Source organism: Aspergillus lentulus, assembly GCF_001445615.1.
Source record: "Aspergillus lentulus DNA, contig: Alt09, strain: IFM 54703, whole genome shotgun sequence".
NCBI lineage: Eukaryota > Fungi > Ascomycota > Eurotiomycetes > Eurotiales > Aspergillaceae > Aspergillus > Aspergillus lentulus.
In genome coordinates this window covers 1,608,057-1,632,265 of record NW_028322117.1, presented here as the reverse complement: position 1 = coordinate 1,632,265, position 24,209 = coordinate 1,608,057, and the positions used below count along the sequence as shown (strand labels likewise).

At 49.0% G+C, this 24,209-nt stretch overlaps 6 protein-coding genes across 6 annotated transcripts; 4 read left to right on the top strand and 2 right to left on the bottom strand.

The window, feature by feature from the left end:
* Nucleotides 1–322: 322 nt before the first annotated feature.
* Nucleotides 323–1,339, top strand: ALT_5361 (uncharacterized protein; the record flags this gene model as incomplete). The annotated part of the gene is made up of 1 exon (XM_033555187.2): nt 323–1,339. One exon carries the CDS (start codon nt 323–325, stop codon nt 1,337–1,339), a length of 1,017 nt encoding a protein of 338 aa, XP_033411078.2.
* Nucleotides 1,340–3,172: 1,833 nt separating this feature from the next.
* ALT_5360 (uncharacterized protein) lies at nt 3,173–8,649 on the bottom strand (the record flags this gene model as incomplete). The annotated part of the gene is made up of 3 exons (XM_033555189.2): nt 3,173–5,329; nt 5,381–5,635; nt 5,689–8,649. 3 exons carry the CDS (start codon nt 8,647–8,649, stop codon nt 3,173–3,175), a joined length of 5,373 nt encoding a protein of 1,790 aa, XP_033411080.2.
* An 809-nt stretch (nt 8,650–9,458) lies between these two features.
* Nucleotides 9,459–11,175, top strand: ALT_5359 (synembryn; the record flags this gene model as incomplete). The annotated part of the gene is made up of 7 exons (XM_033555190.1): nt 9,459–9,474; nt 9,535–9,609; nt 9,672–9,748; nt 9,802–9,960; nt 10,013–10,132; nt 10,180–11,024; nt 11,076–11,175. 7 exons carry the CDS (start codon nt 9,459–9,461, stop codon nt 11,173–11,175), a joined length of 1,392 nt encoding a protein of 463 aa, XP_033411081.1.
* A 468-nt stretch (nt 11,176–11,643) lies between these two features.
* ALT_5358 (alpha-factor-transporting ATPase) lies at nt 11,644–17,479 on the top strand (the record flags this gene model as incomplete). Its single annotated transcript, XM_033555191.2, has 10 exons — nt 11,644–11,688; nt 11,757–11,781; nt 11,841–12,125; nt 12,190–12,226; nt 12,281–12,346; nt 13,246–13,602; nt 13,664–14,327; nt 14,592–16,353; nt 16,404–16,523; nt 16,593–17,479. The coding sequence occupies 10 exons, from the start codon at nt 11,644–11,646 to the stop codon at nt 17,477–17,479; spliced, it is 4,248 nt and encodes a 1,415-aa protein (XP_033411082.2).
* A 33-nt stretch (nt 17,480–17,512) lies between these two features.
* On the bottom strand, nt 17,513–18,494 carry ALT_5357 (dienelactone hydrolase family protein; the record flags this gene model as incomplete). Its single annotated transcript, XM_033555193.2, has 3 exons — nt 17,513–18,026; nt 18,082–18,163; nt 18,248–18,494. 3 exons carry the CDS (start codon nt 18,492–18,494, stop codon nt 17,513–17,515), a joined length of 843 nt encoding a protein of 280 aa, XP_033411084.2.
* Nucleotides 18,495–22,400: 3,906 nt separating this feature from the next.
* Nucleotides 22,401–23,727, top strand: ALT_5356 (uncharacterized protein; the record flags this gene model as incomplete). The annotated part of the gene is made up of 2 exons (XM_033555194.2): nt 22,401–22,478; nt 22,546–23,727. 2 exons carry the CDS (start codon nt 22,401–22,403, stop codon nt 23,725–23,727), a joined length of 1,260 nt encoding a protein of 419 aa, XP_033411085.2.
* Between the last annotated feature and the right edge of the window lie 482 nt (nt 23,728–24,209).

The window sequence follows — 24,209 nt, the reverse complement described above, 5'->3', positions numbered from 1 at the left end:
GTTGGTAGAATGTACGTACATTGAGACGCCTTTGAGAGACAGTAAAGGACTGATCAGGCGAAGGATATCTCGTGTTATCTCAAATGGATCGGTCAAGCGCTTATACTGTATGCCCCGGTAGGTTTGCGCCAACCAGTATGACAGCTACTAACAGTAACTGGTGTAATAGTCGATGACTATGTCATGAGTGCAACGTTTGTGGGTTCTACCGTCTGCTCGTCCTCAATCGAAAACGGCTGACATGTCAATGATCCCATCCTAGTTGATCTATACGAGTCTACTAGTTCTGATCCAAATATCCGCCCGTTATGCAACGAACTTGATGGACCCAGCCGACTACGACAAGGTTCTAGCCAATCCTCAAGAAGTCAAGGACCGGATCATTGGTAGTAAGATCGTCATTGGTTTGGAACAATGCATGCTGTTCTCGACCTGGGGAGTCAAGATCTGCATGTTGACCCTGTTCTGGCGGTTAACCAAGAATCTCCGATTACATCTTTATGTCAAGATAATTGCGGTGTATGTTGCGGTTGGATTCGTTGTTATTATGGTCACATATTACGGCGTCTACTGCCGGCCATTCTCCCAGTACTGGGCCATGCCTGTCAAAGACCTGCAATGCGCGACCTACCAGAACTACTCCATCACCCAGGCTGTCTTCAACATATCGTCGGATGCAGCCATGCTAGCGGTCCCGGTCCCGCTACTTATCAAAGCACAGATGAAGATGAGGAAAAAGCTGCTGCTTATATGCATCATGAGCCTCGGCGTATTCACCATCGTGGCAGCCATTCTGAACAAAGTGTTCAATTTCGCCTCCCCCTTGACTACCACCTATCAGATTTGGTACATTCGGGAGGCCAGCACAGCCATTTATGTGGCGAACTTGATGTGCTTATGGCCGCTGCTCCGCAAACTATTCGGCCTGAAGGCATTCATATACGGAAGCAGGCAGTACCGACAGCAGGGAGCCCAGCCTGGCAAGGAATCCTCAGGCTCACAGTCGCGACCTTCGTTTTCTCTAAACCGAGTCCTCAAGGTCAAAGGATCCGAATATCGACGGGCTATCAAGGAGCTCATGCCGTCCGTTAGACTGGACGGACGAGAAGCAAGCAAGGAGGCAATCGCCAAACCATCCTGTGAACACCTGGAGAACTCCGCAGAGGTCCAGGGAATAGACTTGGACGGGTGGGACTATCAACAGGAGTGTATGAAAAAGGGCCGTGTGCAAATTGATCTTGAAGCTGGATCGATCAAGGATAACAATACATCGGAATCACGCTCTAGATCGGGTTCACCAGGGCGAATAGCCTACCAGGCCGGTGAATGGAGGGTTTAATCCTGAAAATAGAACGAATGGATTTCCAAGCATTGATCAGGCAAATAGTAGATTAACTGAACACATTATTAACTCCAGAATCACCCAGGCTAGGCCAAAAGGCTCATTCTGTGACGCCTGTCGCGATCCCTTCAATAGACCCATCTCCCGCTAACTAAACCGCAATTACATGACACATGAAATTACACAAAGAGAGAAAGACTGACCACCTAGTCTACATGAGAATTTCACCCAAATCGCCCTGCAAAACTGATCAACGCCGGTTCAGGAGGCACAGGCATACCCAAGAACCGAGGTCGCCTCCCATTCTCCAGATCCAACTTGCCATCATCTTCTACCAAGCTGACTCTGCACAAAGGACACGAGGTATGATATCTCGTCAGCCACGGATCCACACACGCCGGATGGAAAATGTGCTCGCAAGGAAGCGGCCGGACGTCCTCATCATCCCGGAGCTGTTCCATGCAAATAGAGCACAGGGTCGGATCCGGGGTCTCGCTCTCTGCCCCAAGGGCTTGCTTTCCACAGTGCAGTGTCCTCCATACACTGAGCTTAACAAGCGGGAACTGTTTATCGATATCGATATCGGCGAGTATTGTTCTTCCCAGGAAGTAGAGGCGCCTTGTTTCTCGCTCCCTTCTGTGGATCCGATATCTTATGGTGATAACTGCCCTAATTTGAATTAATCGATTCATCAATACACATGACGACAAGATAGATGACATCAGACCCACCAGACAAGGAGGAATAAAAACACGACGATCGGAGGCGCAATATATCCCAGAGGCGTTGCAGACGAGGTCGAGGACGAGGACTCGACTGAGTGATCAGCCATCCCAGATGACGAGAGGTATCATTGAACTGGACTAGGTATCTTTACTACCACAGTAAGATCGCAAATGCTACGCGAAGGAAATATTAGTGTCGCCCTTTGATCCAGACTTAGGAGTTCGCGGACTATTCAAGCAAGTCAACATCCTCATGGCCAAGAGCCAACCCCGCATCGTGATCTCAAGGACAAGAAAGAAGGTTTCGGCGTCTACATGTACAAACTACGCGAGCCTAGCCACGCTGACCACGGAGCGATCGTTTAACAGCCCTGTCGCACAGACTGGCGGCTAAGCCACGTTGAGCTCTGGGATCAGCCGTGTCACCTGTCACGGGAAAGCTGTACGCACGAATGGGAGTGTACTACCAAGGACGACGCCGTCCAACAAATCATGCCAGGATTCCGCAGATCTCTAATAGGGAGAACTGCATCCTTATCGATGGTTCTGGGGCAGGACGTCATACCCTGGCGGAGTCATGCCACAAAATCCTGCCAAGATCGTGCCCAGGAGTGCTGGTATGGAGGCGGTTGCTGTATATACTCTTCTAGCTCGAGGGAAGCGTCCGGATCCTTTGTTCTGTATCTCCGATGAGCTATTTGTGGAAGGGTCTCTGTGAGTTGGCGATGTACCTTACTGTCATCCAGTGTATCAAAGGTGGATCACAAAATATATTGTCAGTCGAGGAGTTATAACATAGGGATGCACACCGATTCTAGAAAAAAGGTGTCGAACTCCATTTACGTCGTCCGGACCTCTCTACATCTTGAACGATCACTTGCCTGAAACAGAGAAATGAATGAAATTCTATTTATACTACGCACTGTCCGGCCTGTTTGCCCCAATCCCTGAAAGACCACACTCAGACAGACCAACCTGAAAAACTGACCAGAGAAACGTTGTAGTAGCGGCTTTCCCAAGACGACTATTGCCAAAACAGGAAAAGAAAGGAGGATGGTAGATACAAAAAGGCAAAAATGAAACGCCAGCGCTATGCAAATAAGAATCACCCTGCATGTCTTCTCAGTGCTTCGTGCATTTCCACCCGAATATCGAAGAGGAGATCGTCGATCTCTTTCAGGGCAGATAGATTCAGGGTGGTTGATTTGACATCATCAAGTACCCTTCGTAAAGAGAATATTACGGCTTCTTGGCCGACCAAGGTACCTGTCTGGATGGAATGGGAAATCATGATTTTGTCGGGAGCATGATCGTTAACATCAGCGTCTGTCTGAGCAGCGTCGACTTGAGCGTGAGCGTCGATCGGTTCTGGCTCGGCCGCCGAGTCTGCTTCAACCATCTCGGTATCACCGGAGCCGCCAGTGCTTGGCTGTACTGACGTGTCAGGTGTAATCATTTCTGGAAGATTGCTGCCCTGAACAGATGTCTCCTGGGTCAACTCCCGGGTTTGCGTCAGATTAGGACCAGAAATTTCTGCTGCAGGTGTCTCCGTCACAGAATCAGTTGCACTGGTCTCTACCTTTCTGAGAGAAGAGCTTTCCAAGAGAAGCTCTTTGTGCTTGGCCTGTTTCCGGGAGCGCGCAGTACGTGGTGACTGCCTCCGAGACGGACTTTCTTCCGCGATGGCCGGTGGTGCATGACCCCCTAGACGGGAAGATCTCCGCTTTTGAGATGAAACCTCGGTGGTCCCCGAGACATCAACTGGGTCGTGACTTGATGCAATATGTTCTTGCGATGTGTTTTGCTCCTTTGCCGGTTCCAAGGCTTCCGAAATGACGGCGGCTGAAATATCCCTCTCACCCTTGGACTGACGCTTGCGTCTCTTTGCAACAGACTCAGCGGGCGAAGACTTGAGGTTCTGCGATGATGCAGTGGTCATGGATCTCGTGGCACGAGTGCTCATGGATTCTTGGTCTTCGACGGCAGATGGTGTCTTCGTCGATGACAGCCTCGAAGATCGACGCCGCTCTCGAGTAGAAGGTGTTTCAGCTGCGTCAGCTTCTTTAGTGTCCCGTTTCCTTTTTCTTGTCGTTTGTTGTTTAGGAGGTTCTGACGGTGCTTCGCTTTTTGGCTCCTCGTTCATATTCCCTGCAGACTCCAAGTCTTGTTCCAGTTGAGAGGCTACCTGAGTCTCCATATCATCGCTGAATGAGTCTGCAATGCAGTTCATATTTATGAGATTTTCCTCTTGATTCACATTGCCTTCCATGATATCTTGGTCTATCTTGGGCACAGACTCGGGGATGTGGACGTTTTCTGAGAACCCCGCATTGGCATTGTCAATGGGTTCTGGTACAGACTCCGTTTCCTGACGTGCTATAGGTGGTGCAGGTTCTAAAAGGGTAGACGCATCCGCGATCTGCTGTTTGCCCGTAGAAGACCGAAGACGGCGCTTGAGAGGCTTTTCCGATTGACCAGGCTCACCGTGCTTCCCTTTCCCGAGACCAGTATACTCGGATGTGACATTATTGACCGTCGTCTTCTCTTGAGTCGAAACTGCACGGATATTCTCTTTCTCTGCGTCTGAAGGCATTTGAGGGAGATCTGAAGGGGCTGGTTTGTTGCGTGAGTTCGGACTGAGAGACCGTATACCTGGAGGCGAGGACGGGGGATCGATATCCATACGAGAATCCATCACCTCTGTCGCTAGCGATGAGGGAATGGTTGAGCCGACCACCTGCGTTCTGCCTCTGGTGCCAGGGGTAGGGGAAGAGCCGAAGAAGCCATCCTCGTTCTCGGCTGCAACTGCTGGGAACGTAGGCGTCCGAGGAGAATGTGTACTCATGTCTGGGTTGCTTAGTGGACGCGCGTGCGGCGGGGTCATGAATCCCAGTTCTCTCGGAGTTTGCATAGGAGGCGAAGACGAACGAATGCTGTCTATTATAGAGAACACGTCGTTGGGCTTGCTAGAGCCTTTACTGCCTGTTGTGAAAGGGTCCGCCTCAATCCCGACAGTAGATCCGACATGTCTGTCCTTGAAGGGCTGTGCGGGCTGCGCGGGCTGCCGTCTGACGACATCGGGATTTCGACTCAACGGCAAGGCCGTAACCTCTCCTTCGTTCGTGACAGGCGACGAATGGAAACTGGGGGAACGAGAATGTTCGAATGTGTCATCTAGGATATACGAAATGCGAGACTTGATTGACATATCTACCGTTCCACGTGAACCCTCTGGTGAGACGGAATTGGTGCGTACGCCGCCCTGAAAACGTTAGTTCATAGAACATTTCAGACAGACTGCTGGAGTGCACACCTGAGTATTACTAGCTCGATGCACAGATTGGAGCCGGAGCAGTTTCGCCAGGGCACGAGAGATGACTTCAGGATATTCCAGGGTCTCCTGCGATGCAAATGTAGAATTCCAGAATTCTAAGAATCTTTTCCCAATTGATGTATGAGAGGATTCGAGCCCCGCACCGATAATGAGTTCGAATCTATGAAGACACGAGGCGTCATGGGGGGAAGAACTTTGCAAAATATTGATGACAGCTGACGACAGAGCACGGCACTAAACCCAAGTTAGTATGCATCTAAAAAAGCTCCCTTGCTTAGTACACGTACAGCTGTAAGAATCCTGCTTTCAACGCCACTCTCGATATTGAGTTTGCGTGCCTCATCTCTGAGCCAAAGCGCAAGGGATCCTTGGAATTTTTCAAGTAATTTCCGTCGAAAAGCCAAGATACCGGAGCCTAAAAAGGATGTCAAAGACTCTATAAAATCCGCGACACCGCTGGTCTTTGATGGATCGAATGCTGAGTAAGATTCTTGGAGTGTGCGATCCACCAACTGTACCAATCGATGTGGAAAGAATACGTCTTCTTTGGAATCGCTTGTAATGGCCTCGCCTTCCTTCGTGCCCAAATCGCTCTGATGGCAGTATGGGATGGATAGTGACTGGGTGAAGAGTGACGACAGTGGAAGATATGTGTTCCGAGCGTCAATTGTCATCATGCATTCAGCTAAAGGTTCCAAAGTCATCGATGCAATGGCCCTGTCCCCTTTCTCAGTTCTCATGACACGAACTAAGGCATCAAGAAGCTGATTCCATGCCGGGAAAACAGTGGAAAACCTGAGCCCTGTAGAGAGGATCTTGACAACATTTTCATAATCACGAATCACGGACCCATCTCGTTCGCGCGCAGATTCAAGCGGGAACGACCTTAGAGACTCCGCAGCCAGCTGCGCAGTTGAATTCCACACGATTTGAGCAAAGTTTTGGACGCCAAAGTCAAAATCGGCATCATTCGGATACAGCCGCGCACATTGCTGAAGGAGCTCCAGACGGGAGCCTCGGGATGTTCTACCTTTGCAAGCAGCCTCAAGCGTACCATCAACCAGACGCAAGTAAGAGGGTGTAGGTTCAGGGACCCCAGTCACGTCACTTATGAATCGCAGAAGATGTAGGATGGGGCTGTCCAAGTTAGTGTTTGCCCGCAAAGGATGATGCGTTGGCGTATTAGCAGCCTGGAAAGTCTCATTGGCTGTCTTCAGGAGAAGTTTCTCAGTAAATGGGATGCCTCCCAGAGAAAAGATCATGGTAGTGGACAGGAACCGAAAACGGCCAAAGAAAACATCCATCGAGTCGTCACCAAGAGCGTTTAGCGAGGAAGGACCGGCATTCCAAAGCCGTTGGAGAAGACCAAGCACGCTGGCAACAGCTTGCATGGATTCTGGGGATGGCGTGATCTCTTTACTTGAGGCATAGGACAGAGCCTGAGACAGGCTGACCCAGGCAGCAGCGATATTCGATTTGTCCAAATCATCAGCCCAAAGGGAAGTTCTGAAGATGGTTTCGAAGACATTCAAGATAATTGTAATTCTTGACCTCACCCATCTGCAGTCGATGGAAGGTAGCTCCTCAGGTTCGAGTTTCGTGCTCTCGTTGACTTTGTTCTCGGTCCATATCTTGGCTTGTGGGCTCCAAAGTAGGTTGGAAAGAGCGTGACAGAATCGATCGTTCAACTGAGGAAATGAGGCAAATATGTTCGAGGGGCCAGCAACGTACTCTTCCCAGACAATATCGAGGTGTTGGAACGTTGCAGACGGGCGAAATGCATAGTATAATAGGTTGTGGTAGCTGCACAAAGCTAATTGTCCGGGCTGTGATCCATGCCGTTCTTGCTTCTTCCGCTCGAACTGGGACATGATGGGTTTGCTTAGCATTCTCAGCATTGACCTGCTCGTCGTGTCGCTGGGGCTGACGACGTAGACAAATCGGTTCCAGCCAAGAATAGCCTGAGCTTTGATAGATGATTCACTGCAGTTGAAGCACCTCTGCAGCACAAGGACCCATTCTTTGAAATGCTCCCATTGGTCGATAGTGAGCCTTTTGCTTCTCAAAAGCAAGACTATGATGCTCCAAACCTGGGGCACATGTACGCCACTTTCGACGTTTGCCATCATCCTTGACATCCGCTCGCGTATTTCCGATACTAATTTTCTGCCATTGTCCAGAGGACGATCGAATAGGTCACGTATACTTTTCGACAAATTGGGATTCGGACCGCAAATCATCGAAGTTTGAAAGCCCAAAGAGATGGCTTTAATCCTTGTATCTTTGACGTGGTGAAGGAGACCGGATAACAAATGCTCTACCCAGAGGCCTGACTGGGAAACGAAAATCGACTTGGACTGAGTAAGAAGGCGCTGATAAATGCTTAGACGCTGAAAGACTATTGCATTTCCATTCACACGGCTGGTAATGTCTTCGAGTACGGTAAGTAGGCGGATGATCCGCGCGTTTGTCATGATTTTTGAATGGAAGTTTTGTGTAGACAGTATGGACATATAATGTGTCAAGACCGATTTGGGCGCTTTCGCGCTTTCAAGGGCATTGATGGAGTGCTCCACAAGGAAGACCTTGAATTCGTCTGAGAGTTGCGCAGCTATCTCGATGTTCCATGAGAGCGCAGCGGCTAACTTGAGAGCTTGAATGACAAGATTCGTGCCTAGAGGCACACCATCTCCAAGGTCTGTGCTAAGATCCCGTTGGATGAACTGGGTAATGAGCCCAAGTTTCTGCCCGATTTCTTGCTCGCTGGGAAGCCCTTCGTAAGCCCTGAGGGCCCCAAAGAACTGCATATATGCATCCAGTCTAGAACTTATCGACTCCCCAGCCAATTGTTGTGTGATCGACTCGAGCAGCATGGCGAAGGATTCGGGAGTGCACGGTGCCGCGTCGGTTGTGTCGATCGCAGGATGCGCATTTGTCGTTTTCAGAATCGACTTTGTCGGTTTGCATTCATTCGAAGGGGGCAGCTCCTTGAGTTCTGACTTCAATCTGAGAGCAGAATTTGTAAAGGACGGAGGTTTGATGTACTTGGTCCATGGCGAGAAGTTCACCCGCTTGGATTGTCGAGTAGACGGAGCACCGGCGGAACTGTCCGCGGCGAAAGGAGAATCGATGGGAGTCTGTACGACGATAGGAGAATCTTCTGTTCGATCTTTCTCAGACAGTATACGAGAACCTGTCCTAGGTGGCGTGGGCGGACGAGCAGACAGAGGGCCGACAACCTCCACCATATTTCAGGCAGATCGAACGATCAAGGAAATGAGGACAGGGACGGCAAGAGAACAAGAAGCATGGCGATATGGTCAAGCTTACAAGACTCAGGCCAAGCTAAACATGCGAATGCCTGCGAAAGATTTTCAGCAGCAGTCCCCAGAGCCTTGATGCCCTTTGCGACCTGTTTTGAGTAGTAGATCGCTCCTAGGGCCGCGCCAAGCCTGGGTGTTAAAGTTGAAAAGACGCGCTCCAAATCTGCGATCGCGACGTGTGGCTGAGGCACGCGTAAAGTGGTGGCTGCAGATGTAGTGCCTAAGGCACTAAGGCAACTAACCCTTCAAGCCTTACTAGATGGTGATGTGAGGGTAGTTAGGTGGAGATTATACGCAGCAGGTCTTGGAGAATTTAAGATGGCTACCTGCCTTCTCGAGACTTTGCCATTATGCCTGTACCGAATAAAAGAAGATTTTTGTGGCTAAGTACCTCTTAGATTCGACTTACCACTCCGTACGGTAGACTACTATGTGTGGGGTTGCGGTTATCCACCATACTACTATTTATTTCATTGTTTCAACTAGCCGCATCTCTTTACCCCATTTCTTTGACTCCCTTAGTTGGCCTAAGATATTTATCTCACTTGATTTTCTTTGAACAGTAGACCTGATACTCTTGAGTCTGTGATCTCTTGTGAACTGGGATTGTCGTTCGCCGTCGTTATCCTGTTGGGTCACTCGTACGAGATCAGGCTTGCAGGGGGTTTCCTCGCAGGGCGTACAGAGCTCAGCTCGATTGATAAAGACCCACCAGTCGTCGGTATAGAGTCAAGATGAACATGATGGCAGGTATGTCTCGATAATCTCATTAGTGAAAAGGTACCCGAATAAACCCGCTGATCAATACAGACAAATCGAAAGAGGTAACAGAGCTTTTGAGAACTCTTGAGAACGATCTCAATGACAGATCTCTCACATCTGCCCGTAAGTCGTACAAAGCTAGCCATTAGACTGGTCATTCTGACTTAGCGGACTTCCTGGCGCAGAAAAGGCTGAGAAACTCCTTCGTCTAAGAGAATATGGCACAAACCCAAGCAATGCAGGGCCCATCTACTCAGAGTGGGTAAGGGCGGCTCATAACACTGTCTACAATGCATACGTTCTAACTCTCACAAGGGTATGAAAATACTGGGTAGGTACGGAGTTGAGGGAGAGACGCCAGATGTGCGTCGCGCGGCACTGCGCTGTGTCGCAAACGCCCTTCTACTGGATGAGAAAATGCGTCAGATTTTTGTGGACACAGGATATGGAAACAAATTAGCTGAGATGCTCAAGGTATGCCGCAATCCAACTAAGTTTCCGGTCAAGCTGAGACAGGAATTTCCAGTGCGATAACTCGGAAGATGAGATGGTGATCAGCCGTATACTGTTCATATGTACATATGACACTACCATGGACTACGAGCAGCTTATCAAGAATCACTCGCTGGGTGATAATGTCAATTACGTGAGTCTACTGGCATTCTGGTTGATGCATTTTACTGACAGCTACAGCAAATAATTCGGCATGCAAAGCAATTTCCCAAGTCTGGCAAAAAGCCGTTGGCCCAAATAGACGAGCTGGCACTTACTGACACGTTGAAATTGATATTCAACGTCTCAAAGGTCTATCCAGATCTTTCCGCAACCTTCTCCCCTTCGATTCCTTATATCTTCAAGATCATTAGCCGCATTGACATTTCGCCTAAGCCTCTAGACGGCTTATTAGGATACCTTCTCAACTGCCTGTCAACTCTCGATCTCGAGAATAAGAAGGGAAAGCACTTCGAGAGCAGTCCCATCTTTCCGACGTTCAACCAAAATTGCAATGTTGACAAGCTCATCAACATTCTTGATCAAGCAGTATCTGCATATGACGCCCAGGACCTCGCAACAAAGGCCATCCCACTTCTCCACTCACTTGTGACCATCTACGAAGTGGCACCTGATGGGGCACGTAAATACATGCAATGGCTCCTCTTGCCGGAAGACGGTGATAGGAAACAGCCAATTGGCACATCAGATACGCTCTCTTCCAAGCTGCTGCGACTGTCAACCACGCCATACCAGAATTTGAAAATCGCGATCTCCGAGCTCATGTTCGTTCTCTCAGGCAAAGACGCAGAGAACCTGACAAAGAACATCGGATACGGATTCGCCGCCGGTCTACTAGCTTCTCGTGGTATTGAGATACCGCAATCTGCGAGTGAAGCTTTCGCAACCAATCCAAATGGCTTCGACCCAGAGATTAACCCTATCACCGGCCAACGATGGGATGCCGAGCAACAGGACACAAGCCCGCCAATGTCCAGAGAGGAGAAGGAAAGGGAAGCAGAGAGGTTATTCGTGCTTTTTGAGAGGTAAGACAAAGTTCCTACATCATTGATACCATATGCTAATCCTAATTGCAGAGCCAGAGCTACTGGCGTTTTGGATGTCGAAAATCCTGTCAGACAGGCTGTTGAAAGTGGACGGTTCGAAGAGTTACCTGACTCTGATGAAAGCGATTAATGCAACACCTTTGAATTATCAGTTTCATTCAGGTTCTGCTGTACCAGCCTTTAATTCGATCTATCTAAAATTCATTATACCGTATGTTCCTTACTTCAGACATAGGTCGCGCTTTGCAATTGCTCCTGTCAATGAGGGATGTACTTTGACTGCAGCATCAGAAGCTCCATTTATCTTCTATAATCTGTTTAAACATATCATTACAGTTTTGTTGCATGATTTTCAGGAACCGTCTACTATCATCCACTATCTTCTGCGATAGCTGATGACGTACGGTCTTAGCCCGGTGGGGTTCGCGGCCACCATGCAAAAATCTCCGCCCAAGAAAAAAGATCGCGGGGCAAACTTATCACCAGACTAAAGTTTTCACATATCTAACGCCGATTTAAGACCCTTCATCTATACCCCGTTCTCATCACAGTATTTATATCTTGAAAATATATTACCGGAAGCTACAATAACTACAAAATGTCGAAGCCATTTGACCCGGAGACGGCGGAGAACCTGGAGGATGTAAGTTCATGCTGAGACCTCGTGCACCTAAGCAATGCGACGATTACTGACGCTAATCATGACTTCAGATGGAGAAGCAGTTCGCGGTGAAGGGTCGGTACCTTTCAAATTGATTCAAAGTCCCATTCATACTCACTTCTTTCCGGGTGTAGCCGTTGAACACTTGATGACATACTGGGCGATTCTCGAGAAGGTCCGCGGTTCGCAGCTCAGATTAACAAAGATGGACGACGATATCTACGAGCACTTCAAGAGGGAATTTCCCGACTTCGATCCTGCGGCACCCATTAACGAGGATAGTATGAAGAGCAAGGAGGGCAAGGAAAAGTGGCGGAAATTTATCAACGAGTACGAGAAGAAGATTAGCGACTACAACTTCGGAACCATACTCAGAGTCAGTCCCGGTGTCGAGTACGATCAAGACACGACCATTTTCGGTAAGTTGCTACTCTGTGCTAATTCGTTTGGTAAGGTGCGAATAGCTACTAACCGTCACTGAAGCAATGCGTATGCAATTCTACGCCATCGAGATTGCCCGGTAAGTCACTGCGCCCCATTCATATTGTACGCGCATAAATTCTGACGAGTCCAGAAACCGGGCCGGTCTGAATGACTGGATCTATGAGAGGGCTCATTCGGAAGAGAAAAAGGCCAGCTCGTAAGACCGACTTGGATTCCTTTGTTCTCTGGTCCTTGTAGGACTGCCAATCGGAAAGAGTTGGCGGCGCCACGAAGTGTCAATGTACTCGAGATTGCCTTGCAAGCGACGTAGCGTCAGAAGAGCTCCTCAGACAGTACGTCCTTGATCGTTATCGGCCGCTCAAGTTCACCTTCTCGAGATATTACTTTTATTGAGCAGTCTGAAAGGCCTCGGGAAAAGTCGCTTCTACTTGGCTCGGCTATCTTTTTTGAGTCATGTTAGAGCGATAACCTACTCAACTTCGCTTCGGGTGGCTGTGGCTCTCCCAGGCGGCTATCAAGAAAGCGATGAATCCGTATGCCGTTCGCATAACAACGCAATACTGTAGGGAAATGCATACATTTACTCGATATAACCTTTGACCGCAATTTATGGGATGTCACTTATGTACATAGATTTCTGGATGCATAATCTGATTTGTGTTGCGCACCGGGTGACACGTGACCCTTTGTCTCTCGCAAGCGAAGAACAATGTTAACGGCGAGCCTTCAACTTCCTTTGTTTCTTTGAGCTGAAACGCCTGCCTCAATATTACCGCATCTGGTATCGCAGCAAAGAATGCAAAGAAGAATGAAAAGGGTCCCCGTAATGCTTCACATTGAAAGCATGGAGACGGCGAAGTGTTCCAGCTTTCCTTCTTGTCTGCTCAAATATTTTGCTACTTTATGTATCATTCTCACAGTAATGGTCTTCTCTCACTCTTTTAATCTCATCTGACACCACTGAAAATTTGGTCGAGGACGATTCCGGACCAGTCTCTACAAGATGACGTTTGCCTTCTCAATATCACTCCGCAGTTTCAGACGTATATTGCACTGGAGATGGAGTTGGATGTCATTGTTTGGCTTTACCAGCAGGAACCATACGCCCACTCTGTGTCTCGCGACGGTGCTTGCTCTCCTTGCTAGCTCTGTTACGCCTATATTCGCCATCCTTCTGGGAGACATTTTCAACTCGTTCACATCGTTCGGCGGTAGTGATATTAGTGGCGACGACCTACTCCGGAAGGTGACGAGACACAGCATCGCGCTTTCAGGCTTAGGTATCGCTAGCTGGGTTCTCAATGGAGCGTACTTCAGCCTCTTCATCGTTTTTGGGGAGCTACAAGTCTCGAACGCTCGAACCAGAGTCTTCGAAGAACTGCTGGGGAGAGACCAGGAATGGTTCGAAACACAGAAGGATGGCACGAAAGCTTTCTTGTCTTATCTTCAAGCGTAGGTCATTTATGTCTGATGTCAATTGTTTTATGCTTCGTTTATCTTACCTCCATCATAGCCAAATTTCCGAACTGCAGATAGCAACCTCGCAGCCGCTAGGGCTCATCATGCAATACACCTTCAGAACTATCATTGCGCTGGGATTGGCATTCTATACTTCGTGGAGACTTGCGTTTATTACGCTAGCCGGGATCCCCGTTTTCTCAGGCGTCGTTGCCTTTCTTTCTTCTCGGATCAAGCCAAGAATCGAAGCCCAGCAGGTTGAACTTACCCGGGCCTCAAAAGTCGCCAATAACGCTACGAGTTTGATTGACACGGTCAAATGTCTCAACGGCCAGGCGTTCGAGCTTCGTGATTTTGCCCTCAAAATAAATAGTGCTGCAGGTCAATATCTCAAGCAAGCACACCTAAACTCGCTACAGATAGCAGTCATACGATTCATGATGTTCGGCATGTTTATTCAAGGGTTTTGGTACGGTACTGCTCTAACGAGATCTGGGAAACTCACCGCTGGCGAAGTCCTGAGAACATTCTGGGCCTGCTTGACAGCGGCTCAGTCGATCGAGCTAGTCTTGCCGCAAGTAATAGTGATGGAAAAAGGCAAGGTTGCAGCGGTAATGTTAAAGGATCTTCTGAACGGCCGAAGAGTGAAAAAGCACACTGGGGAGTTGAAAGGAGTTTCACATCCCCGATACTGTGACGGTGATATCGAAGTGTGCGATGTAAGTTTTCCCGACTGACAATTTCTGCACAATTTCTGCCCAATTTTCTAACCTTTTCGTCCTATTTTCTTTTAGCTTTCTTTCACCTACTCTTCTCAGCCCGAAAGACCCATATTAAATTCAGTCAGCTTCTTCTTTCCTGCAGGTGAGACGACTTTCGTGATTGGAGAAAGCGGATCTGGAAAGAGTACACTCGGACAATTACTTGCACGATTGTATATGCCCACCTCAGGCGAAATACTAATTGATGGCAACGCGATCCAGGCTCTGAGTCTCAATTGGATCAGGAACAACGTCACACTTGTCGAGCAACGGAGTGTTCTTTTCAACGAGTCCGTCTTGACTAACATTGCCTTCGGCCGTCGAGCACATGAGACAGTGACGATGGAAGACGTGCGCGAATGCATTGATTTGGCAATGCTCAGGGACACTATTGACAGCTTGCCAAATGGTCTCGACACGTGCGTTGGGCCCGGGGGAAGCTTCTTGAGTGGAGGTCAAAGACAGAGAGTGGCGATTGCACGAGCTAGGCTCCGAGACACTCCCATCCTCGTCATGGACGAGCCTACGAGCGCCCTGGATGGCATAAACCGTATAGCAGTAATGAAAGCGATACGGGAATGGCGCAGAGGGAAGACGACGATCGTTATCACACACGATATGTCACACATCATGGACCAGGATTACGTTTACGTCCTCGAGCATGGCTCTGTTGTGCAGTCAGGATACCGGCATGAGCTAGAAAATAGCCCAGCGAAAGAGAAATATTTTCCTTTCAGCGAAAGGCAACTCTCTTCGAGAAATCCTCCGAAGCTGGAAGTCTCCTACGTCAATGGCGAGACGCAGCAGATAGTCGACATTCCGAATACTATCTGTACAAGTAACTTTGGCTTCCCGAAGCACAAAGAAACACCAGTTCTGTCAAGGAGAACTCCTTCGCAATTCAAAAACGCTCAACTGTTCGACCGCAGAATGCAAGAAATGCAGCTTTCCGCAGGACTGAGTTACGTGGTTAAGGCACAGGCGACGTTCCAAGCAGAGGAGATCTCAATATCTGACGGAGTTGCTATACCGATGCATGAACTAAGTATGACCCAGTCACGCAGATCATCCATCTCTGCCAATCGACTCAGATTACATCGCGCTTCTCTGGCTGCTCCTGTTCCTCAAGCTGAAGCAACAAATTATTCGCAGTCTATCAAGAGGCCTCAGCCCGCGAGAGGGAACACTCCACTTTCAGGGCAGCATCGTCTCTCTATAAACCAGATCGTGCGGACATTAGTGCCCAGCCTCACCCTGAGACAGCGGTTGCTGCTCCTGCTCGGAGTCATAGCTGCACTGGTGGATGCTACTGCAACACCTGTTTTCTCTTACTGTCTCTCTCAGCTCTTCCAGTCGTTCTACGATGTAAAAGTTAGCTCCTTGAGATGGGCGGTGGCTGTTCTAGGTGTCGCTGTAATTGACGGGACTGCCTCTTACTTCATGCATTATCTTTTGGAAGCTTCAGGCCAGGCCTGGGTTGATCAGCTTCGCAAGGAGGCATTCAGACGAGTCTTGGACCAGCCTCGGCAGTGGTTTGATGAAGAAGGCAATTCGCCCTCCAGAATCACTGCTTGTCTTGATCAAAACGGGGAAGATATGCGGAACCTGGTCGGCCGTTTTGGCGGCTACGTCCTAGTGGCTGTGGCAATTACCCTGACCGCCGTCATTTGGTGTCTAGTCGTCTGCTGGAAGCTCACCCTGGTGGCGCTGTCTTGCGGTCCCGTCATTTATGCCATTACCAGGGGATTTGAAGGAACCAGCGGACTATGGCAGGGGCGGTGCAATGAAGTTACCAGGAATGCATCCGACGTAATAGTCGAGACGTTCTCGGAAATACGTACTGTGAGGACCCTGACGCTCGAGCCGTTCTTTCACAAGAAATACTTGAAGGCGGCGTCAAAATGCATGAAAATGTGCCTCAAGAGGGCGGCTTACACTGGGATTTTGTTCGGCCTTGTAGAGTCTACAATAATCTTCGTGAGTGGTGAGTAGGCGCCCCTCTCATTCCGTTGACTGTTCTAAGAGACTATGCAGGTTTGATATTTTACTACGGAGCGCTTCTCGCATCGTCCGGATATACGGTTGAAAATGTGATGACCGTATTCTCGATGCTGTTATTTAGCATCGGATATGCGAGCACGGTGCTTTCATGGAGTAAGTTTTGTCTCATCCCTTACACATGCTTAGACAATCTCGCCTGTACGATTGCTAATTTCTTTCAAGTTCCGCAAATCAGTGCCTCGCAAGACATGGCTACTCAGCTGCTACGACTGGCTAACCTACCTGTTGGGCAATCCCATGAACATAAGGGTGACAAACGCCCTCTGAAGGCAACACCGGTGAAAATACGAAGTCTGACCTTTCGATATCCATCGCGGCCCGACGCTCCTGCTCTCCGAAAGGTGACTCTCGCTATAGCTGAAAATTCTTGCACAGCCATTGTAGGTGGCTCCGGATCTGGAAAGTCGACCATAGCATCCTTGATTCTCTCTCTCTACGAAACACCCCTGTCCAGACATGAGATGCCGACCATCTCAATCGGGGGTCTGGATATCCGACGCCTCCACACGCCGTCCCTTCGTTCCCTGATATCGGTTGTCTCACAGCAGCCTACGATATTCCCAGGCACCATACATCACAATATCTGTTACGGCTTGAGAGACGAGTCCCCCCTCCGTGAGTTACACAATGTTCGTGCTGCAGCTCAAGCCGCGGGCATCGATGACTTCATCGTGTCACTTCCCGACGGCTATTCGACTGCCATTGGGGACGGTGGCGTGGGCTTGTCTGGCGGCCAGGCGCAGCGATTGGTGATTGCACGAGCTCTTGTACGCCGGCCACAGATGCTGATCCTGGATGAGGCAACTTCGAGCCTTGATCCAGAGAGTGCAAAGGTGATTCGGCAGACAGTGCAGAGGTTGGTGTCGGCTCGATCAGGCCTTACCGTGATAATCATTACGCATGCCAGAGAAATGATGGAAATTGCGGATAATATCGTCGTCCTTCAACAGGGGTCTATTGTGGAACAGGGCCCTTACGAGGTTCTTGCAAGGCGGCGCGGTGGAAAATTGAAAGCTTTGATAGAGGACAGTGAGGGCGTTGACTCATAGTCCAACAGCTCACTATCTCAAACATAACGTGACTTATTGCACATTAGCGAAGTGGCGATTAAACCAATCCAGAGCCTGATCTTCTGCCTCCGTAGCTTGCTGCTCTCCATCTTTCAGAAGACGGTCTGCTCGCACGCAGAACCCATGGCTAGCCCCATAGTAAACTTTCACCTCACCAACCTTATCCTTACTCTCCATAATGTTCTTGATCTGCTCAATCTGCGGCTTTTTCACAATCACATCCAAATCCCCCAGGGCAAAACTAACGGGGATCGTTATCTTCTCAATCTCCCCGGGGATGCTCAAGAGGCTAGGATGTCCCGTGAATCCAGCATTGATCAACGGTTTGCCGTCTACATCAACCCCGTGAGCCAGATTGACAGTGTGCTTGCCTCCCCAGCAGAAACCGGCTGCTCCGATGGGGAGCTGAGCTCCTTCGTTCCGGCGGACAGCGGCAAAGAATGACTTGACGATAGGCCAGGATTTGCTGGATCGGTTGAAGTACATGAATGGAACCATGGTGTACATCGCCCCAGCGATATAATAGCTGTTTGGCTGCTCAACCTTCCTGGACATGCGTTTGTCAGGTAAGAGAGACTTACGGTTTGACAAGCCAGTCATACAGGGTATCTGTCTTGAACAGATTCGCCATGACGTTTATAGCCCACACAGGGGCCGAGTGTCCTATTCAAGTGAGCATAACGTCAAATTCTGTTTCTCGTCTCTACCGGCACACCAAGCTACATCCTGAATGCTTTAATCTCTCACCATTCATGAAATCCGGTAGATAAACTCTGTACTTGCCCTTCTGGGCATAATGATCCGCCAGTATCCGGTTATTGACAAACTCCCAGCCGAACGCATCCGGAACGATAATGATAATCCCTTTTGCTGAGTTACCCGTTGGTTCTGGCGTTGGCGATGCAACGTAGACGTCGAGTCCGTGCAGTTTGGTCACCTCGCCCTGTGGTTCGCCAGAGTGTACATGGCCGCTGAAGCACTCGGGGCAGGACATGGATGTATTCTGCAGATGAGTAGGTCACTGATGACTGCTTGTTACTCTGATAGAGTCGATGGAAGTCGAGGAAGAATGATGGAATCTACAAGCAGGGTGGGATGATGTGCTTCGACGTTTGCTGGGATAATTGAGCTGACTGCATGTGACACTGATGATGTGAGTTAGTACAAAGTACTGTTAGTGCAACCTTAATTTCCAGGCTGCAAGCTGGTACTAGCAGGACAGGACTTGTCATGTTTTCTGCTATGTTCTCCCCGATTGCTTCTCTCTACGGAGGAAAATCTACAGTGGGGGACATGTGACCTTGACAACGGCAAGCCATCAGCGCTAAGGTTAACCTTGGATTTGCTGCGGTGTTTTTCCCTTTTTCCTACGGGGGGTCGTTTTTCCTCCATACCATCAAAACCCTATATACTTGAGGGAGTGGCTAGTTCAAGGAACTGCAACACCGCAGAGTTAGGGACCTGGTATATCTGGTTTTCGTTTAGGAAGAATTTCAGTACGCTGACCCTCCTTTGGACCACGGCGGCTACGTAAATATGCCAAAGAGACACTTCTTATAACTATTTCTTGACACCCAGGGCTTACCCCCTGGCGGCCTTTGTCCCACTAGGGAATGGGTAGGCAGTGATTAATCACAGCCTACAGCTGTTAAAATAATGACATACACAACTAACTACACACACACACACACACACACACACACACACACACACACACACACACACACACACACACACACACAGAGGATGATCTGTCAACTAACCGCCGATAACCATACATTCTAGGGCTTCTTAAATGGTCCAAACCTGGTAATACCAGAATCATCCTCAGATTCTAGAAACACTGGGCCGTGAAAACTTAGTCGAAGATTCTGACATAATGCTGATTTGACGAAGCATCACTACCTAGGACCTCATCCTCTTTTATCCTCCTCCTCCGCTCATACAACTACAGTGAACCGTCTCATCGCACCTCACTCAAGAAAGGCATAGCCGCAGAACAGAAAATGAGTGGGATAGCATCCTTGCCTATGGAGATCTATGATGTGGTATGTTTAATAGACTAACAGCTATCATTTCTGTAGAGAGAGCTGATTTAGTATAATAGATTGTGAAAAAATGTTGTACGCACAGTCGTCAGGAGCCCTCTTTCTTGTTATATATTGACAAGATGCGTTTGAGGAAGTGTGGTATCCTTCGTCAAGTGAACAAGGTGTTCTATTACAGCGCCACACGCTTGATGTTCCAGACCTTTGTGATCTAACTGGACCGGGAAGTTCAGGGGGGTCACTTTCCCTTTATCAAGTTTGAAGAGCTCTGCTGCAATGGCAATGCTCACTACCTCCAAACATTGGTTATCAAATGTCATGATCATCTTTGCAACGATACAGCTGCTCGGAATCTTGGAGACTTTGCTGGCTCTTGCACACAGTTCGCGCTTCATCTCAAGCAATTCCCATCTTTACGCGCGTTGTACTGATTTTATACAAATATCGTTATGGTTGCCATGCCATGGAAGCAGCCGACCAAATCGAGCAGATAGTCAATGCACTTGTACTCGCGCAGCTACCTAAGCTAGAGAGTTTGGGGATTTTTTTACGATGGGTCGGCCGAGGGTATGTCTACCCTTGATCTACTTGAAAGCCCACACTCCACTCCTTCCCCTATTTTGAGGGGTATAGAGAGTTTCCGAAACCTAAGCCTTAGCCTTGGGTGTAGCCGGTTGTTGCGCCGAAAACAAGGCTCCAGTATAAGCCAAATCTTTGGACACGGCGAGAACCTGGAAACTGTTTACGCACATGGGATCTATAAACTACCGCGAAGCTCACCAACCCTTATATGCCCATCGGCTCCCTTACGTTCCTTACGGCTTACGTCTTCAGAAATGTCCGGCGAGTGCCTCCTAGAACTCCGGCACTTTCGGAACACGTTGAGACGCCTCCACCTTAAGGACGTACTCAGTAGTAGCAGTCGGACTTGGGCTGAATTTTTCATATTACTTCAGCAGTTTTCCGCCCTTGACAGGCTGAAGGTAGAGAAATGTGGATACAGTCGGATCCCTAAATTCATGACTGAGTCTGACCAACAGGCTTTGCTCCAATACAAAGCTCACTGTGCACAGACCAGGGAGGAAACAGGATATCAAGCCAATGGCTTTGTCCTCCACAAGCACATAACGAGTCTGCACATTTCGACCGTAATTTCCCAAAGTTGACCCAGTCTGCGGACATGAACTCAGAAGATATTAGGGAGACTAAGAGTATTAAAGAAGCATTACAGCTTGCAATACTTCAGACCTGTGACATCCAATAATAAAGGAAGAACATTGAAAGATGTTACCTGTAGTGTGGTTGCAGGACAGATACTGCACATGGACTACCGGAAGGGGAGGCAGTTTAAGAGAGAGTGGAAGAAGGACAGGTGCATCTATTACCGACAAACAGAGTCTATAAAACACATGTAAATTAGGCCAAAAGGGTGTCCGGGCTATATTCAGTCAGGATAGGGTCTTATATCTGTGATCATGGCGGTATTCTATTTTCTAACAGACAGTGATGATGTGCTCATTCAGGACCGGAGTCCTGTTAGTGCAACCTTAATTTTCAGGCTGCAAGACTGGTGGCTACTAAGGTAGCTACGTTGTTTCAAAGAAGGACAAGACCTGTCATGTTTTCTACTGTGTTTTCACCGATTGCTTCTCTCTATGGAGTAAATCGATGTTCCTACACGAAGATGATATTCCCCCAATGATAAGATAATGATTGCTCCGCGATGAAATGCTACTGAAACAGACCAATTGCCCATTTCCGCTGCGGTTGCATAAAGCTGGAAAGAAGCTTTGGATGGGTCTTCCCAACACACACGGACTATCTACGGAATAGCCAATACAGAGTTTATAAGGCTTGAAGCAGGACACTATCAGACAGATTTCTGGTATCACATTCCGGTTCTTCCGAGACAACTAGAAGAACCATGGAATAGCCCGGGACAAATCATGGATGGATCCTTCAAATTCTCAGACAGTTCGGTACAATTCTAAAAATGGATCTTTGGCTTGCGTCGGCCGTCAAGAATTGATAAGCTAGCCGCCAGTCATTGTGAAACCACACGAGCTTGGCAAGGAGTGGACTGTGGCGGGTGCTTTTACCGGTCGCAACGACCATGGTATGGTAGACTATGGAGTACCATACTTAACAATCACAGTCCCTGTTTGATGTCAAAATTATGGAGCTGGACGGGCACTAGAGTGTGTAAGCAATAGATACGTCCTCCAAATAGCCAGGAAAATTTGAGGCCTACCTCTCTAACGTTACCAATTTGTCGGCCTTCCGCCTTCAACTTCACCAGCCACCCTGGGCAGCACTACTACCAAAGAGATCTTCCTTTCAGCCCATTAATGACAGCCTCTGATTAGCTTGGTCTACTCTCAGGCATACGGTTTCTGCTGTTGGATCATTGTCCTAGTACTAGTCTACTATCTACCCCATACTCCAGCCAAATCATCACAGATCCTACCATAATCCAGGCCTTTTTCGTTCTTTCTTCTCTCTCCTCTCACCTCCTTCACTTCCATGCTTATCTGCACCGTGCATGTCCTCAATCATGGATTTAGGGATTGTTAACACTATCTTCCTAACCTATACTATTGTTCTGTGATGATCTGATGCGATTTATTAACTTCTATATATAACCTCTGATCTCCTGCGCCGAGACTTACTGCCTCTGCTGTCTCTTCAGCGAAGTGTTCTTCGCTGTGACTTCAGTTCCTTGATATCTCTTTCGCTAACAACAAAGACATCAAGATTCGTCCTGAAAGGAACTTAAAAAGGAGACGCTACATTCTTAATACCTAGCGGATCGGGCGGCTGAGATGTATATCTCACCCCAGGTTCGTGGGCTGATGGCCCGTCAGAATGGCGGCAACACCATCCCTGACACCAATTCCAAAGCCAGTGATAGAAACATCATTTTTGTCATTGTAAGTGTTCGTCCTTGTAATCATGTTGCTTTTACACTTGTTCTCAGCTAACTGTTTGGACTGCTAGGTCGCTCTGGCTATTGTTGTCTCGTTCCTCCTGCTCGGCGCCTCCTACTTCGGCCTGAAATATTTGCGTCGGATGGGCTGCTCCCCTAAATATCTCCCAGGAAAATACTTGAAAGACAAATGGAACCGTTGGGACCCTGGAAAGTTCTATAACCAAGTCTCAAATGACGTTCGGAACGGATCGGCTACGGGCGCTGAAGCCACGGAGATGACAACCGCGAGAACGACCAATCCCATCCGTCGAGATGCTTCCATTCGGTCCGTGGCCACTCTTCCTGCCTATTCTGCAAATCCAAAGCCTGAGGAACAGGTCATCGCACGCGAAGGTGAAAGAGACGGTATGGATACCGTGATCGAGTTTCCCGAGACCGCTGAAGAAGAAGAGGCTCGCCGAGAGGAGCTCATGGCATCGCTGTACGAAATCCGTCAGCGCCGGCGCGAGGAACTGGCAGAACGCGAGGCTAGGCGACAGGCACGGCGTGAGGCTCGCGAGCGTGGAGACCGTGCTCAGCTAGAGATCTTACGGGAACAGGATCGACTCCGTGCTCGCCAACGTGCAAGAAGTGGGTCATCAACTAATGCCAGCAATAGTGCCACCAATCTCGCTACGGCTTTAACAGAGCATCAGACTCGTGGTCGCGGCAGGCGGATTGCCAGTGTAAGCTACGCGGACGTGGGCTACGTTCGTCACGATGGATCGCGAGTCCGCGCAACTTCACCCGATTCCGATCGTCGCCCCCTACTGTCGAACGGCGCTTCCGGCAGTTTCGATACTTCTAATAGGTCTTCCATGGTCGATGCCCCGAGCATTCACTCCCGAGGAGAGTCCTACTCATCCGCCTCGACGGGTCCCGTCGATCCAAGTGCGTTGACTCGGGTTCACTCCCAGGCACATTCTACCGCCTCTACCCTGCCATCCACCCCAGGCGCTGAGGAGGCCGATGTTGGTGCTCTCAGCATTCCCCCTCCCGAATATGATCATCTAGACTGGGGCGATGCCCCACCGTATCACAGCCCCGTCGCCGAAAGGAACGAACATGCCGCCCCTCTTCGCGAGCTGACAGTTGTGCCTACCATTCATATTGATGCAGCAAGTCCCGTCAGCGACAATTTCCCGGCGACTGCTCCTCGTGCCTCCAGAGAGCAGCACGATTCGCGTGCAGATTCTTCTGAAAGTCGCTAGAGCTTTGCAGTCCACGCAGGTTTCGCTATCTCACTACCTAATCTTTCACCTACAGCTCGGAGGTGTGCAGCGCTGATTGCATCTTGAATGCCTTCTATCTCCTGCATCGGACGGCGGTTTTACGTGCATGACTAACGACGATTCATTTCCTCTCATAACGGTCTGGGGGGAATTCTAATAGCATGGCGTCTGGAGCTACATCGGGAAAACCTCTTTTATGTGTTGTCATCTGTCTCTTCTGTATTTCTCTAGTGGTTCCTTATCTCAACATGTACATTGAGATGATATCGCTGCTGCTCGAGGATTTGATCGCCCGCGGTTGGAGGAGACGAATGAAAATACTCAATTTCTTAAATTGCTACTTTGCCTTCGATGCACTCGTATCCGAAAGTATGAGGAGAACAGAAAAGTGCAAATACTTGCAGGGCGCTTTTTGGTTGTTGTCCTCGTATGGCAGATAGAACTATTTAGGCGGTCACTCC